This window comes from Choloepus didactylus, chromosome 14, assembly GCF_015220235.1.
Source record: "Choloepus didactylus isolate mChoDid1 chromosome 14, mChoDid1.pri, whole genome shotgun sequence".
Taxonomy (NCBI): domain Eukaryota; kingdom Metazoa; phylum Chordata; class Mammalia; order Pilosa; family Megalonychidae; genus Choloepus; species Choloepus didactylus.
This window is the reverse complement of record NC_051320.1, coordinates 97,123,854-97,139,224: the sequence shown is the minus strand read 5'-3', so window position 1 is coordinate 97,139,224 and position 15,371 is coordinate 97,123,854. Positions and strand designations below refer to the sequence as shown.

The 15,371-nt window shown below is 48.7% G+C and overlaps 1 protein-coding gene across 3 annotated transcripts in view; it reads left to right on the top strand.

The window, feature by feature from the left end:
* Window positions 1-15,371, top strand: part of TSNARE1 (t-SNARE domain containing 1) — a 143,795-nt gene that overhangs the window by 102,872 nt on the left and 25,552 nt on the right. For all 3 annotated transcript variants that reach the window (XM_037803642.1, XM_037803640.1, XM_037803641.1), the window contains exon 9: window positions 290-346. In XM_037803642.1, coding sequence (XP_037659570.1) covers window positions 290-346 — 57 coding nt within the window. The remainder of the gene's footprint in view (window positions 1-289; window positions 347-15,371) is intronic.

The following is a 15,371-nucleotide window of genomic DNA, read 5'->3' as shown; positions in this document are numbered from 1 at the left end:
GCCCGGGATGTTCTCTCACGGCAGCCTCCTGGAAGGTGGGAGGGACAGGTGAGGAAACTGAGGTGCACAGAGTGCAGGTGCGTTGATGGCAGTTGCCTAGCAAATCACTGGCAGAAGCCAGTCAAGAACCCCGTTTTCTGGGACCCGGGAGAGTTCCATTCTCTCCGGGAGCTGAGGTGTGTTTTGCTGTCAGTCATGGTCCAATGCCTTGTTTCCATCTGACCATCTCTTCTCTTCTCCCACCCTTTTTATTCTTCCTGTCTCCCTCCTCTTGTGCTTTTTCTGACAGAAAATCGCAGAAAAGTCCAGAGCACTGCTTCCCACGGCGCAGAGGGGCAGCAAACAGGTGGGCGCCCGGTATTTAGGTACTAGGGGAGAGCACAGAATCCATTAACCATTTGTGCTCCAGGGAAGGGCAGTTGCATGACAAATAACCTTTTTAAAAATTGGCATTTTGGCCCTTGGTCTCTGGCACAGGGCCTGACACAGGGTAAGCTCCTAAATAATGACTGTTGACAGTTCCACTTGCTGTGAAGGTCTACCTCGTATCAGACTAATCCATCTGCCAAGAACAGACATCACACACACAGACACACAGACACACATACACATCAGTTTAAGACCCCAGAGGGCAACAAAGGCAGCAAGGACTTGAAAAGCGAAGAGTACTAAGGGAAGGGAAATGCGTGGTGATGCACAGCACATTCACCTCCAGTTCCTCTCCACCCCCTGGGCTGTTGCCGTTGGAAGCTGAGGAAAAGGTGATGGCCTGGGGCTCCAGCAGTCCCATTGGGCTGCAGAAACAAAAGTTGGCACTCAGTGATCCTAAGGTAGTCTGGACATGAGGAATCAAGTCCCTGGAGAAAGGGGGTGGCTGCAGTCTGTACGGTTTTTCGTTGAGGCATCTGCTGATTCCTAAACTGTGCGTGCATGTTGTGAGAGCCAAGAAACCAAGCAAAAAGCAATTTCCAGGAAAAGTTAGAAATTGGGGCACTCTTGGGATGCTAAGAAGAAAAAAAAACGGAGTTCAGTGCCCACCAGGTAACAGGTGCTCTCGTAAACATCACCCCTTTCCTTTGAGACAAGGGCTGTGTCTCAGGAATACGGTGAACCAGAAATGGACCAGCTGTCAAAGATCCGGAAGCACCGCCTGGGATCACGTCTGTCCCTGTTGCTGGAAGACAGCCGTATCGTCTCTGGAGGAAGAACCCGTCGTACAGAGCTTCTCTGCTTTTTCTGATCATTGTCTGATATTTAATCCACAATTACCAGACACGCCAGGTAACAGGATCGACATACTAATGCCAAGAAAAAGTGACCAGTAGGAATTGATGTACTGTTGATTCATATTTGGAGTAATCAGACATGTGCATTAGAATAATTATTTATATGTTCAAGAAAATAGATGAAAAGATAAAGGCTTTCACCAGAGAACTTGGCTCTTATAAAAATAATGAAGTAGGAATTTTAATATTCAAAAATATGACAACTGAAATTAAGAATTCAAGAGATTGGTTAAATAGCAAAGTAGACATAGCAAACAGATTAGTGAAGTAGGCGATAGTACATAAGAAAGTACTTATCTTGAAATACAGAGAAAAAATATGATAGAAAATATGGAAAAGGGGTGTAACTGGAATCCTAGATGCTTAGGAGAAAGAATGGGCAGAAGCAGTGTTTGAAGAGATAATGAGTTAAAGTTCCCAAAAGTATTGCAATCAATTTACGCAATAGATTCAAGAATCTCTATCAATCTCAAATAGGTGAATGTAAAGAAAACTACCCTTCGTCACATCATAATGAAATTTTGACAAACAAAGGCAGAGAAAATCTTAAAAGTGATTAAAACCTGAGAAAAGGTCACATTATTTTTAAAGGAGAAACAAAACTGACACATGACTTGTTGTATCAAACCGATGTAGCCAGAAGGCAATGGAAAGATGCCTTTGAAGTGCTGAAAGAAAACAGCACCTAGAATTCACATCTGGTGAAAATGTTCTTCAGGAATGAAGGTGAAATGGAAAGAAAATTAGAGAAACCGAAACTTAGAGAATTCATCATCAACTGAATTCTCTAATGATGGAGAAAGAAAAGTGATCCCAGATGAAAGCGTAATACAGGAAGGAGTGGAGAGCGCTGGGAACGGTGAAATGTGGGTACATCTAAATGAACGTTCACTGTTTGAAAATAATAATATGCTTTGTGGGGTTTAAAATACGGGTGGAATTAAAATATGACAACAATAGTGCAAAATACAAGGTGGGTGGATGGTGTTACCATGTCCTTGTATCACAAAGAGGTGACAGAAATGCTGATTTAATATAGACTTCACTAAGCCAAGAATACGTGTTTCAATTTGTAAAGAAATTACTAAAGGGACTAAAAAGCCAATAGAGAGGAAAATAAGAAATGATTTAAAAGTCTTGACCAATTGAAAAGAAAACAAGAAAAGAGGAAAAAATCAGCAAAAAAAAAAAAACAGAGGTAAATAGAAAGTGAACTTTAAGTTGATTTGTGTCAATTTTTTTTATAATTATATTAAATGAAAATGGACTAAATATTCCAATTAAAAGACACAGACTTGGTTTTAAAAATCTATGTAGTGCTTACAGGGTACACACCTTAAATATTTGGCCACAAAAATGTTGAAAATAGGAGGGGAGAAAGGTATGCTGTGCAATGACTAACCAAAGAAAACAGGTGTAGCTATATTAATATCAGAAAAAGTAGATTCCAAATGAAGAAGTATTACTGGAGCATTTCATTTCAACTAGAAAACATTACACTCCTATATTTATATATGTACCTTGAAATATGTAAAGCAAAAATTGACAGCACTAAAAGAAAAAATAATAAATCCATAATCATTGTTGGAGATTTTAACACATCTCTCTAAATAACCGATAAAATGAACAGTCAAAAAATCAGTAAGGATATAAAAAGTTTGAACAGTACTATTAACCAGTTTAACCTAACTGATATCTCTGACGCTGTAACCAATCACTGGAACATATAAATTCCTTTCAAGGACACACAAAACATATTCATAAAAAAATAAAAGGTATAAGGATTGGGAAGGAAGAAACAAACTGTGCTCCACATACAACCTTATAGTGTACATAGAAAATCTGAATGAATCTGCAGATGGATCATTAACATTGATTAGTGAATGCGGTAGAATCACTGGTAGCAAGTCAGTAAACAAGAAGACACTGGATATGCTGGCAAAAGACCATTTGGCACTGAGATGTAAAAAGATATATCATTTACAGTAGCATCAGATCTAGGAGGCACTCAATCAAAAGATGCTCAAGTTCTCTACCTTGAAAACTACAAAATATTATGGAGAGAAATTAAAGAAGACCTAAATAATGGAGGATAAACCATGTTTATAGATTGAGAAACTTGAAATGTAAAGATGTCAGTTCTCATGAAGTGGGCCAGTAGCTTCAATACAGTCCAAATCAGGATCCTAGCGTGTGTGTGTGTGTATAAATTGTCCAGTAGATTCTAAGCCATATATGGAAATAAAAGGGCCCAAAATAATGACGACAGTTTTGAAGAAGAAAAAACCCAAGTATCGGAAGTCAATATAAAGCTGCATAAATTAAAACAATGTGGTATTGGTGCAAGGATAGGTAAACAGACTGGTAAGAACAGAATTAAGTTTAGATGCAGACACATACGTATATGATTGTTTGGTTTATGACAGAGTAGCACTGCCATGCAAGAGGGAAATGGATGATTTATTCAGGACTTGATGCTAGATCAAGTGGACATCCATACTGAGGAAAGAAAAAAACACAGTTCCTACCTTTCCCTCACCCCATACACAAAATTAACTTCCAGTTGCATCATAGACCTAAATATTAAAGGTAATATGGTAAAGCTTATAGAAGTTAGTGTAGGAGACTATCTTCACATCTTTACAGTAAGCAAAAATTTCTTACACAGGCACAAAAGCACTAATCATGAATGAAAAGATGAATAATCCTGACTTTGTTAAAACTAGTACACCACTAAGACAGTAGAAAGGCTTTCCACAGAGTAAGAGAATATATTTGCACAACACATATTTGAAATGAGTTTATATCCATAATATGTAAAGAGCTCTTACAAATCAAGAAAAGGCAGAAAACCAATTTCAAAACAAAAATGGGGAAAAGCCTTAGATGGGCGTATCATGAAAAAGAGCATATCCAGATGGCTAATAAGTATATGAAAGTATGTTCAACATTATTAATCATCAGAAACACATAAAAATCATGCTGATATACCACTACACACCTCACACACACCAGTATGGTTTAAAACACACACACACACACACACAGATCAGTATCTGAACATCCAGTGTTTGCTAGGATATGGAACAACTGGTAATCTCATATACTTTTGATGTCAGTGTAAATTTCTGCAACCACTTCAGAAAACTGTTTGAAAATATCTGCTAAAGTTAAACATTTTCTTATCTGTGACCTTGCAGTTCCACTCCAAGAATATACTTGATGGGAATGCACATGCATATTCACCAAAAGTCATATATAAAAATGCTTATAGCAGTACTGCATGCAACATCAAAATCCTGGTAACAGTGCTAATGTCTACAAGCAATAATACAGAAAACATCATATGCCAATAAAAAGAATTGCTTCTAAAGTCCATGGATAATTTGTCAACATATTGTTGGGTCAAAGAATCCTGCAAAAGAGATTGATATCACCAAGATGGTGGACTGAGATTTTTCTGGGCTCTCCCCCCAAAGAAGCTTTGAACATCAAGCAAGAACTGGCAGAAACCTTTTTCAGAGCTCCAGAAAAGAGTCAAAAGTTTGCAGTTAACAGGGTGGTCATGGAGTCAAGAAAAAGGTAACTGAAAAATGATAGGTAGATCCCTTGGCACTCTTGCTGACCCTCACTGGCTCAGTGCAGATCTGCCCATGTTCCCAGGTAGGTCCCTGGTCCTGGTTCTGGAGGGAGCAGAGTAATCCCTGTGAACACAGTGGGGTGCGTATGTGTTGTACCAGTCTATTTGGTGGCAGCCTGAAGGACTGAGCCAAGATACTCGTCTGGCTCACTGTTCCAGAACTTGCCTTGCATGCGGAAGCAGCTTGCCTGCAGCTACATCAGTGTAAGAAACAGTCAAATCAAAATGACCTTGGGCAAAGGATTGCCGACTTTGAGACATATGACAGAGTGTCCAGGACTGGGAGGAAGGACTATTTCATAGTGAGAGGAGATGGTATTGAGAGCTGTGTAAATGAGAATTTCTAAGACCACAGCACATGCCCAGAAAACAAGACACATGCTCAGAAAGAAAACAGAGGCTACTACGCTTCTGCCTCAGGCTGCTCTTCAAATTCATTATTAGGAGAAAATCAATCAACACAGAGGCAATTTGCAAAGACTGTGAAGGGTATTATTTGTGTTGGTTTGTTTTTGTCAACTCCTGGCATTCACGGAAATCTGTCATATCACTAGTTGGATGTACACTCGGGGAACAGACACACCAGGAACTAGATTCCAGGGTTAGCACATTAAGATATTAAAATGTACAGTGTGCAACAAGGCATACAGAGAAATAGGATATGACAGCCCCTAGAAAGGAGCAAGTTAAATCATCAGAAGCCATGAATGAAGAAAACTAGACTTTGGCATACTAGACAGAGAATTTAAGTAATTGGTCTTAAATATCCTCAAAGAGCTAAAGGTAAGCATAGACAAAAACAAAAACAAAAACAAACAAAAAAAAAACAAAGGATATCAGGAAAATAATACGTGAATGAAACGAAATTTCAGTAGAGATATAAATTCTAAAAAGGAACTGTAGAGAAATACTGGAGCAACTAAAATAAAAAAAAATTCCCTGGAAGGGGTTATAGAGCACATTGGAGTTGGCAGAAAAAAAGAACTAGTGAAGGCAAAGATAAGACAATTGAAATTACTTAGTCTGGGTAGCAGAAAGAAAAAAGAATGAAGAAAAGTGAACAGAATCTGAGAAACCTGTGGGACACCATCAAGCATCCTGATGTACACATTATGGGAATTCCTGAAGGGGAGGAGAGAAAGGGACAGAGAGAATATTCCAAAAAAATAATGGCTGAAATCTTCCCAAACTTAATGAAAGACATGAGTATACACATCCAAGAAACTCAACAAACTCCAAACAGGATAAACTCAGAGATCCACACCCTTACACATTTCAGACTGTTAAATGGCAAAGACAAAGGGAGAATCCTAAAATTTGCAAGAAGAGGGAAGCAAAACACCACATACAAAGGATCGTCAATAAGATTGAATGCTGATTTCTCATCAGAAACCATGGAGGCAAGAAGGAAGTAGGACAACAAATCCAACATGGTGAAAGCAAATAATTGCTAACCAAGAATTTAATATCTGATGAAACTTTCTTTCAAAAATGAGGGTGAGATTAAGACATTCCCAGATAAACCAAAGCTGAGGGAGTTCATCACCACTAGACCTGCCCTACAATCGGTACTAAAGGGGTTTCTTCAGATTGAAGGGAAAGGGCGCTAAACAGTAGATCAAAGCTGCATAAAGAAATTAAGATCTCTGATAAAGATAACCACATGTGTAATTATGAACACTAGTACTATTGTATTTTTGGTTTATAACTCCACTTTTTATTTCTTACAAGATCTAAAATGCAAATGCATAAAAAGTAATGCTGGATCTGTGGTTTTGGGCACAAAATGAATAAAAATGTCATTTATGACAAGAACAACATAAATGTGGGTTTATGGAGGGATATAGGAACTTTGTGTATGCTATTGAAGTTAAGTTGGAGGTATAGGAACTTACATTGTGTATGCTATTGAAGTTAAGTTGGTATCAAATCAAACCACATTATATTTTAAACTCTGTTGTAATTGCACAGAAAATATCTGAAAAGTATTCACAGTAGGAAGAGCGGAGTCTAAATGGTTCGCTGCAAAAGATCAACTAAATACAAAAGTTGACAGTAATGAAAGAATTGAGGGACAAAAAAAGGTGTAAGACTTAAAAAACCAAAAAGCAGAAGGGCAGAATAAAGTTCTGCATTATCAGTAGCTACTTTAAATGTAAATGGATTAAACTCTCCAGTCAAAAGGTAGAGACTGGCAGAATGAATAAAAAAGTGTGACCCAACTATCTGCTGTTTAAAAGAGACTCACCTTAAACTCAAAGACAAGTAAGTTGAAGGTGAAATGATGGAAAAGAATTTTCTATGCAAATACTAATGAAAAGAGATGGAGGTGACTGTACTAATATTAGACAAAATAGACTTTAAGTCAAAAGTTGTAAAAAAGGGACAAAGAAGGACACTGTATACTAAATAAAAGAGTCCATTCATGAAGAAGATAAAACAATTATAAGCATATACGCACCTAACTACAGTGCCCCCAAATGTAAGAAGAAAACATTGTCAGCATGAAGGGATAAATAAATGGCTCTATATTCAAAGTAGGAAATGTCAGTGTACCACGTTCAATAATGGGTAGATCATCCAGACAGAAGACCGGTGAGGAAGTGGAAGAACTTGGACGTTGCTCTAAACCACCTAGGCCTTGCAGACGTGCAGCAAATACGCATTCCTCCCAGTGCCCTCGGGTCCTTCTCTAGGGGAGAGCATATGTTAGGCACAAAGCAAGCCTCAAATTTAAAAAGGTTGGAAAGCATCTTCTCTGACCACAGTGTAAGGAGGCCAGATGCCTGCAAGCAAAGAGGATATACGTTAAATTCCATTTGTGTCCTACAAAACAGGCTAAAGTAATCAGCAGTGTGAGAAGTCGGAATTTTGTTTTCCTTTGTACTGATTTGTGGAGCTGTCAACCTAAGATTCATGCATTTAGCTGTAGATGTACTACATTTCACTTAAAAAGTTGAGGAAAGACAGAAATGATCAGTAGTCCTTCTGAGAAGCTATGAAAGATTATTTCCAGTGCTTTCAAAAATTATAAATAATGAGGTGATGTACCGCCCTGTTCAAGAAAAGGAGACACTAGCTGCCGAGCTGGAGTTCCCGATGGCAGGACAGCCTTCTGCGGCGTCCTGAGCGGTCCCGTCAGCAGCAGGGCCCCTGTGCCGCCCGGGCGCTCGCCTGAGATGAGAGCTGGGGGTGGGTGCGGGCCCTTGGCCTCCTGGGCTCTGTGGGGTGGGCACTGGGCAGGACGTGGCCCCCAGCCGGGCCCAGGGCTCTTGTTGGCCAGATCGAGGCTCGGGCTCGGGCAGCGAGCCGCACACCGGGCAGCACGTGTGGGGCCAGGTTGCCGGGCCCGAGTCTGAGCCGCGACTGTTCAGCTTCAGGGGTTCTCCATGTGCATCACACGCCGTCTTCACACGGCCATTCGCGGACTCAGCTGCAGTTTTCATTCCAACTTCCCTGCGTCTCCCAGACCACAGAAATAAAAGTGAGCTTCACTTTCAGCAGCCAGCTATAAATTCCTGGCCCTGCCTTCCCGTCTGTGGTTTTGGGCACAAAATGAAATAAGCGTTGTCTGTTTTATTTAAAATGGTGGAGGGAAGGATTGCTAGTCTTCCAGTTCTGCCATTCTAGGGTTTGACGAGCTTCCAGAAGCTTCCGTCAGTTAATAAGTAGCATTATTTGCTGTTTAGAGACACAGATGACCAGGCTTGGGGCGATCCACGGGGGTCTGTGCCCGGCCCCTCCTCTCACCCAGCCAGTGGTGTCCCCTGCGCGGGGCCTGGGCCTGTAGCCTCTTGCCCTCTCTCCTGGTGGAGGCTGTGCAGTCGCTGCCCGGCCCCGGCCCGGCCTCCTGAACCCCGGTCGGCGCTTTGTCTCTTCTCACGGGAAGCGTCTCACGGTCAGACTGGACGTGTGAGTCTCCCTACGTGTCCGAGGGGCCTGCGCCCGGGCCGCGCGGGAGGACAAAGGCGCCCTTGTGGGCCTCGGGCTGGAAAGCCATCACAAGGCCCGCGGCTCGCACCTTGCCAGCAAATCCCTAATCCCAGCTTTGGAGCTAAAGACCCAAATTGGGCCTTTGTGGGGAGGACAAAGGAGCGCTTTGTGATCCTTTCAAGAGAAAGGATGTGGTGGGCTCGGAGCTGCTGAGCCATTTCCGCTTTCCCTGTCTTTTGTCGTGAGGAGCGGGGAGGGTGTGCCCGGGACCTGCCCCCCCCCCGGTGGCCCTGCTCCCGGTCACCGCGTGGACCGCCTGGCCTGTCCCTGGGGCCTGAGGGTCCGCCGGGCCCCCTCCCTGGGCCTCGCAGCTCTTCCTGTCCCAGACCGAGCCCTGAACCCTCTTGGCCCCTGAGCTCTCCTGCCTGCCCAGTCCCTCTCCACGTTCTCCAGTTTTCTGCCACACACAGGAGGGGGCAGTGAGCCGCAGCCCCCAGGCCGTTCCAGGTCTGCAGGGGTGGTCTTGGAGCGGCACCCTATGCTCTCAGCTCTTGGGGTGCTTTCCAGGAAAGGCACAGACTCATCTCCGAGGCTTTCTGCACCCAGCAGGCCTGATCCGCTTGGCTGCTCCATGGGGCATCTTAGACTCCCCCGGGCTTCCTCCCGCTCAGCCCCGTTGCTGTTTGGAGTGTGGGGGTCCCGCTGCAGCGAGCACTCCAGGAGCTCCGCCCGAGCGCACAGGCGCCGGCTCCCCTGGGGCCCTTCCTACCTCCCCTGCCCCCTGCCCAGGCCCTCAGGGCAGGCCCTGCCTCAGTGTTTTTAAAATCCCAGCGTGCGGGTAGGGCCCAGTGTCCCCTGGATGTGTGATCCTTATGGGGGCGGGTCGGCTGTGCTGGTGTCCCGTGGCCTCTCGGGTACCCCCCCCCCCCAGCTCCCGCTCCCCTCCTATCTCTGGATCTGTGGGGCCTCTGCGTCCCCCGGTTCTCTGTGTGGCCGGGCGCAGCATTGTCTTTGCTGAGTGGAGGCCACATGCACAGAGGCCAAGGGCTTGCCCAGAGTCATCTGCCAGCCGCTGACCCAGCCTGAGTCCCCCACCCCTCCCGCCTGGGGCCCTGAGCCGGGCATTTTGGAGGGCAGCCCTGGCTGCGGGCTCCTTCCACGTGCTTCAGCCGCCACTCGGATGGGACAGGCTGAGCGGCCCCTTGGGCCTGGGCGGGGGGTGGACCCACCAGCCTGCTCTGCAGATGGGCCCAGGACACCAGGGGAGGCGCGTGACTGGCTGGGGCCTCTTGGCTGGTGCCCGTGTGCCTCGGCCCTGTGTCCCAAGCTCTCTCCCTGATGCCTTCGACACTCCAGGAAGGGCAGGGGGCACAGAGGGGCCTGGCGCGGGGCCCGCTGTCCTCCCCACGCCCGCCCGCCAGCCATGGCTCCCTGTTTCCACCTGCCCCGGAAGGCGAGGAGATAATTGCTGCCTTGAAGAAGAGCGGTTGCCAACAGATTCTTCAGTCTTCTATTTTATAAGTGTTTATCCACTTATTTATTTATATAAAGGCCTCTGCTGACTCCCCTGGGGGAAACTGTTCCACCCATGAGCGAGTTTTGGAGAGGGGCCCTTGGCTCCAAACAGGAGCTGGGTTGTGCCAGCTTCGCCATTGCCCCTCCCTTGTGACCTCAGACGGGCCACTGCTCTCCTGGCAGAAAGTGCCGATGAGAATGAGCGGAAAGCAGTGTGTTCCCGTCGGCTGCAGGCACCGGTGGCGTCGCTGGTGGCCTTGCCAACCCCCGTTGTTCTCAGCTGCTTCCTGCCCACGGGGCCTGGGGTCTTGGAGGAGACGCCACCCCCTGCCCCCGTCAGCAGGTACACACGTGGCTTTCGCAGCATCCGTGCCTGCCCGTGGTGGCCCTGGTCACAAATGCCATCGTCGTCTTGTTTCTGTAGTATCTGGTTTTCTGCCCATGCACAGGGCCCTCCCTTCTCTGCTCCGTCCCGGGCCTGGCACAGAGCAGGGGGGTCAAGGGCACCCCAAAAGAGTGAGGAAAGAATGCAAGACGGGTGAACCTTCTGTCTTTTGGACGGTGTTCCGGAGTCTTCCTTCCAGCTGCCGAGCCACATCCTGACCAGAGGGCCCTGCAGGCCGTGGGGGCCATAAGGCAGCGTGGCAGGGCCGTGGAGGAGCCTGTATCTCCCTGACTCTGCAGGAGAACCCAGGCCCCCGCGTAGGTGTGGACGCGGCAGGGGCCCGCCCTTGGGAGTGCCGCCTCTGATGGGAGGACAGGCCGCAGGTCACATCACAGGCAGGTCCTTGCCCGGCATGCCGCAGACATCGGGTTGGCCAGACCTCCTCCCCGTGGCCACCTGAGCCGTTGGGTGCCAGCAGGATCTTCTGGAAGCAGCTTCAGGTACCAGGGGGCAGCCTCTGCAGCCTCCTCCAGCTGACAGATCTAGAACCTCCCAGACCCAGGAGAAGGAGACCCAGCCAGCGAGCGATGGTGCCGAGTCCTGCCTGAGCCCATCCCCCTTCACCAAGGCCCTGCCTTCAGCCCCTGCTGGCGTGGGCCCGGGCAGAGCAAGGCCATCTTAACGCCGCACAGAGGAGCTCCAGGAGGCCTGAGAACGGGAAGGCCAGGGTGGCCAGGACAGCTCTCTGCAAGGCCCTGGGGCAGCAGAAAGCCACGAGCTCAGCCTTCTCGCTGGGGACCCTGTAGAAGCATCCTGCCCCAGTAGGGTTTAGTAGTCGCTGTAGGAGCTGCCAAGGAGGCTGTGTGGTGGCCCTAGTGCGGGAGCCAGTCATTGCTCTTGACATTTAGTAACAGGAAACAGAGGCTCTTTCCTTGCATATATTCATTCATTTGTTCACTCATCCACTTCCTCACTAAGCGTTGTGTGCTCATGTGCAAGCCGGGGCCCTGTGTGGGCTGGGGGGCCACTGAGGGCGCGTGGGGAATGCAGCGCCCTTGGCATGTTGCGACACTCGGGAGGTGCAGGAGGGGAGGCAGCTGGGCCTTTGTCATACATTGCTCCACCCCAACTTGTGTCAGGCACCAAGGACCCCACAATGAGTCAGCACAGCCCTCCCACCCAGGAGCCTCCCAGCCTGGAGGGCTCAGGTTGGCGGCACACACATCAGCCAGCCTGGGGGTTCAGGGAGAACTTCCTGGAAGCCAGGGAGCCTCAGCTGACTCAATGAGGCAGGACAGCCAGAGCTCCATGTACCAACCTCCTTCCCTCTTTGCCTTGGTTACCAGGAAGCTCAGATCAAACTTCTGTGCTGAGCTTCTTTTAACCTAGGTTTTCTGGCCTCTGTTGCCCATTCCCTTCATTGCTTTAATTCCATTGAACTTCCTCTAATTACTTGTGACTTTTCCTCATGTTTTTCATGGTTTTAGGGTTTTATAATATCTTTTTAAAATATAAGCTATTCCATTTTTTTCCTAGGATAAGGCATGTTACAAGCCCAGTTGGGCAGACCCACCCACTGCATTTATTTAACCTGTCTACCTGTCATATTTCTAACATACAAATAGCTAGAAGGTTCATTGTAAGTTTTTTGTGCAGCAAGTATTTTTGGCCCCTTTGGCTAGGCCCTGGGTTATGGAGCTGCCCGGCGTGTGGCCCCTGCTCCCGAGGAGACGGCGTGCGGGTGTCCCCGTCCATGTGGCTGCAGGCATGGGTGCAGGGGGCTTTGGACTCCACCCCTAGAGGGGAAGAGGCGTTGCCTGGGAGGGCATGGGGAGGGCTCCTGTGGGCGTCTGAAGCTGTGTGTACCCCCGGAAAACACGTTCTTAGAGCTAATCCATACCTGTGGGAAGTAGAACCTTTTGATGAGGCTCCTTCAGTTAAGGCATGGCCCACATCAGTCAGGATGAGTCTTCATCCTTGTACCGGTTTACTAATGCTGCTGGGATGCAAACACTAGAGATGGATCGGCTTTTATAAAGGGGGTTTATTTGGTTACACAGTTACAGTCTTAAGGCCATAAAGTGTCCAAGGTAACACATCAGCAATCGGGTACCTTCACTGGAGGATGGCCAATGGCGTCTGGAAAACCTGTTAGCTGGGAAGGCACGTGGCTGGCGTCTGCTCCAAAGTTCTGGTTTCAAAATGGCTTTCTCCCAGGACGTTCCTCTCTAGGCTGCAGTTCCTCAAAAATGTCACTCTTAGTTGCTTTTGGGGCATTTGTCCTCTCTTAGCTTCTCTGGAGCAAAAGTGTGCTTTCAAAGGCCATCTCCAAAATGTCTCTGTAAGCTGAAGCTCCTCTCTCAGTTCCAGTGCATTCTTCAAAGTGTCCCTCTTGGCTGTAGCTCCTCTTCAAAATGTCCCTCTCAGCTGCACTGAGTTCCTTCTGTTTGTCAGCTCATTTATATGGCTCCAGTGATTTAATTCAGACCTACCCTGAATGGGTGGGGCCACACCTCCATGGAAATTATCCAATCAGAGTCATCACCCACAGTTGGGTGGGGCACATCTCCATGGAAACACTCAAAAGAATTATAATCTAATCAACACTGATACGTCTGCCCCCCCAAGATTACATCAAAGATAATGGCGTTTTGGGGGACGTAATACATTCAAACTGGCACAATCCTCTTACTGGAGTCCTTTAAAAATGGGATGAATACATAGAGAGGGCGAAAAAGCTACAGAAGCAAGAAGCTGGAATCATTGAAACCCGGGAGAGAAGGGTGAGACAAGTAGACCCTGCCAAGGGCCTTGCGGTGTGGCAGAGGAGCCAAGCATTGCTGGCAGTCAGTCTTTGGGAAGAAAGCATCGCCTTGATGAGGCCTTCATTTGGGTATTTCCTTGGGCTCAAAACCGTAAGCAAATAAATTCCCTTCGTTCAAGCTGATGTATTCCACAGTATCGCTTTCAGCCGCCTGGGAAATTGTGCCGGTGCCTCCAGGGGCTCCCCAGGGCCTGGTCTCCCAGGACACAGAGGAGTTTGCTAAGAGGTGTGGGCAAGTGTGGAGGGCTCGGGGCCCAGCAGCCTGGGGCTTTGGGGTGCGCGAGGGGCGGTGGTTGGGGGTGAGCGGCAGCTGGGACCTTGGTGATGGGCTGGCCCTGGGGAGACGCCAAGAGCCTGGGGTCCTGTCGGGTCCTCTCTGACAGTGTCACGCCTGGTGCTGTTGGCCCGGGCTCTGGAAACGCTCCGGAGGGTGGTGCCAGGGGCCTGGCTCTGCTGAAGCGGGCGGGCCGGCCGCCAGGGTGGGGTTACAGGTGGGCTTCATCGGCCCCTTGTCTAGTCCCCGGAAGCTGTCCCCACTGTCCCCAGGCCCCTTGGTGCCTGGAGGTGAGCTCGCCCCGGGCCGCAGATGCCTGGGCAGCTCTCGGGGTGTTCTGGGGCACCAGCAGCTGGCGATCCCCCGCCCCACTCGTGACACTGCTGGAGAAGAAGGGCTTGGAGAGGGTAGTGCACAGCCTCCAGGGCAGCGTGCAAAAGCCAGAGCCCGGGGTCCTGCGGCCTGGTGGAGCTTGGGGTTCATTCTGTGAGCACTGGGAGCCAACGAAGGTTTTGAGCTGAGGAGTGACCGGATTCGATTTGCATGTTAAGATAAATCATCTGGCAGCAGAGCAGGGGCTGTGGGGGCTGGAAGGGGAGGCTGCCGACGGGGAGGGGTCTGGCAGGCCCAGTGTCCGCTTGGTGCTTTGGAAGGGGGCCCTTCCGTGCCCCCAGACCCAGAGGCACTGTCCTCTCTTCTGTGGGGTGTGGGGAGGTACCGGGGCAGGGGCAGGATCGGGGTTTAGCAGACTGTGCTCCAGAGCTCAGCTGCGAGATGAGTGGATAGCTCCTTCCTGCGGGGATTGGGGGCGTCGGGGGCGCGTTGGACCCGGGAACCACGCGGGAGGGAGGGCGGCAGGCCGGGCCAGGCTGCCTTCATCGTGGTCCCCGGGCCTTTTCCGTCTCCCTTCTGATTTCAGACATGCATGTGCAGGCAGGCGCCCCAGCGGGGAGGACGGGCTCGGCTGACGGGGCAGGCCATGCCCTGCCAAGGGGCGGGGAGGGTGGGGGACCGTGGGCTGCAGAGCCGTGATCTTCATCGTGCACATTTTCAGTTAAATTGCACACCCCAGAGTGTGGGGGGCAGGGCTGGGGCAGCCCCTCTCACTCCCACGGGCGGTGGGGGCCTGCAGCCACTCGGACCCAGGTTGTCCCATCAAGGAGCAATGGAGATACTTGAGAGGAAAAGCCACCATTTTATTGAATTTCAAAATTTGAGAAGTTAAGGAAGTCAACAAAGATTAAAACAAACTCAAAAACATCCCTCCTGTAGTCCAGCCAGAGGGGCTGGGCCATCGTGGGTTTAGGGGCCCACGTCGGAGCATCGAGTGAGTGAGAGAAGCAGGAGCCCGAGTCCACAGACTGCAGATGCCCCTCGGGAGCTCCCGGCACGGGAGATGCGCGGAGACGGAAGGTGGGCGGCTGGGGGCGCAGGGTTTCTTCTTGAGTGATGAAACTTCCAGGATGGACTGTGGCGGTGGTTGTACAACTCTGGGAAATCCTAAAAACCACTGA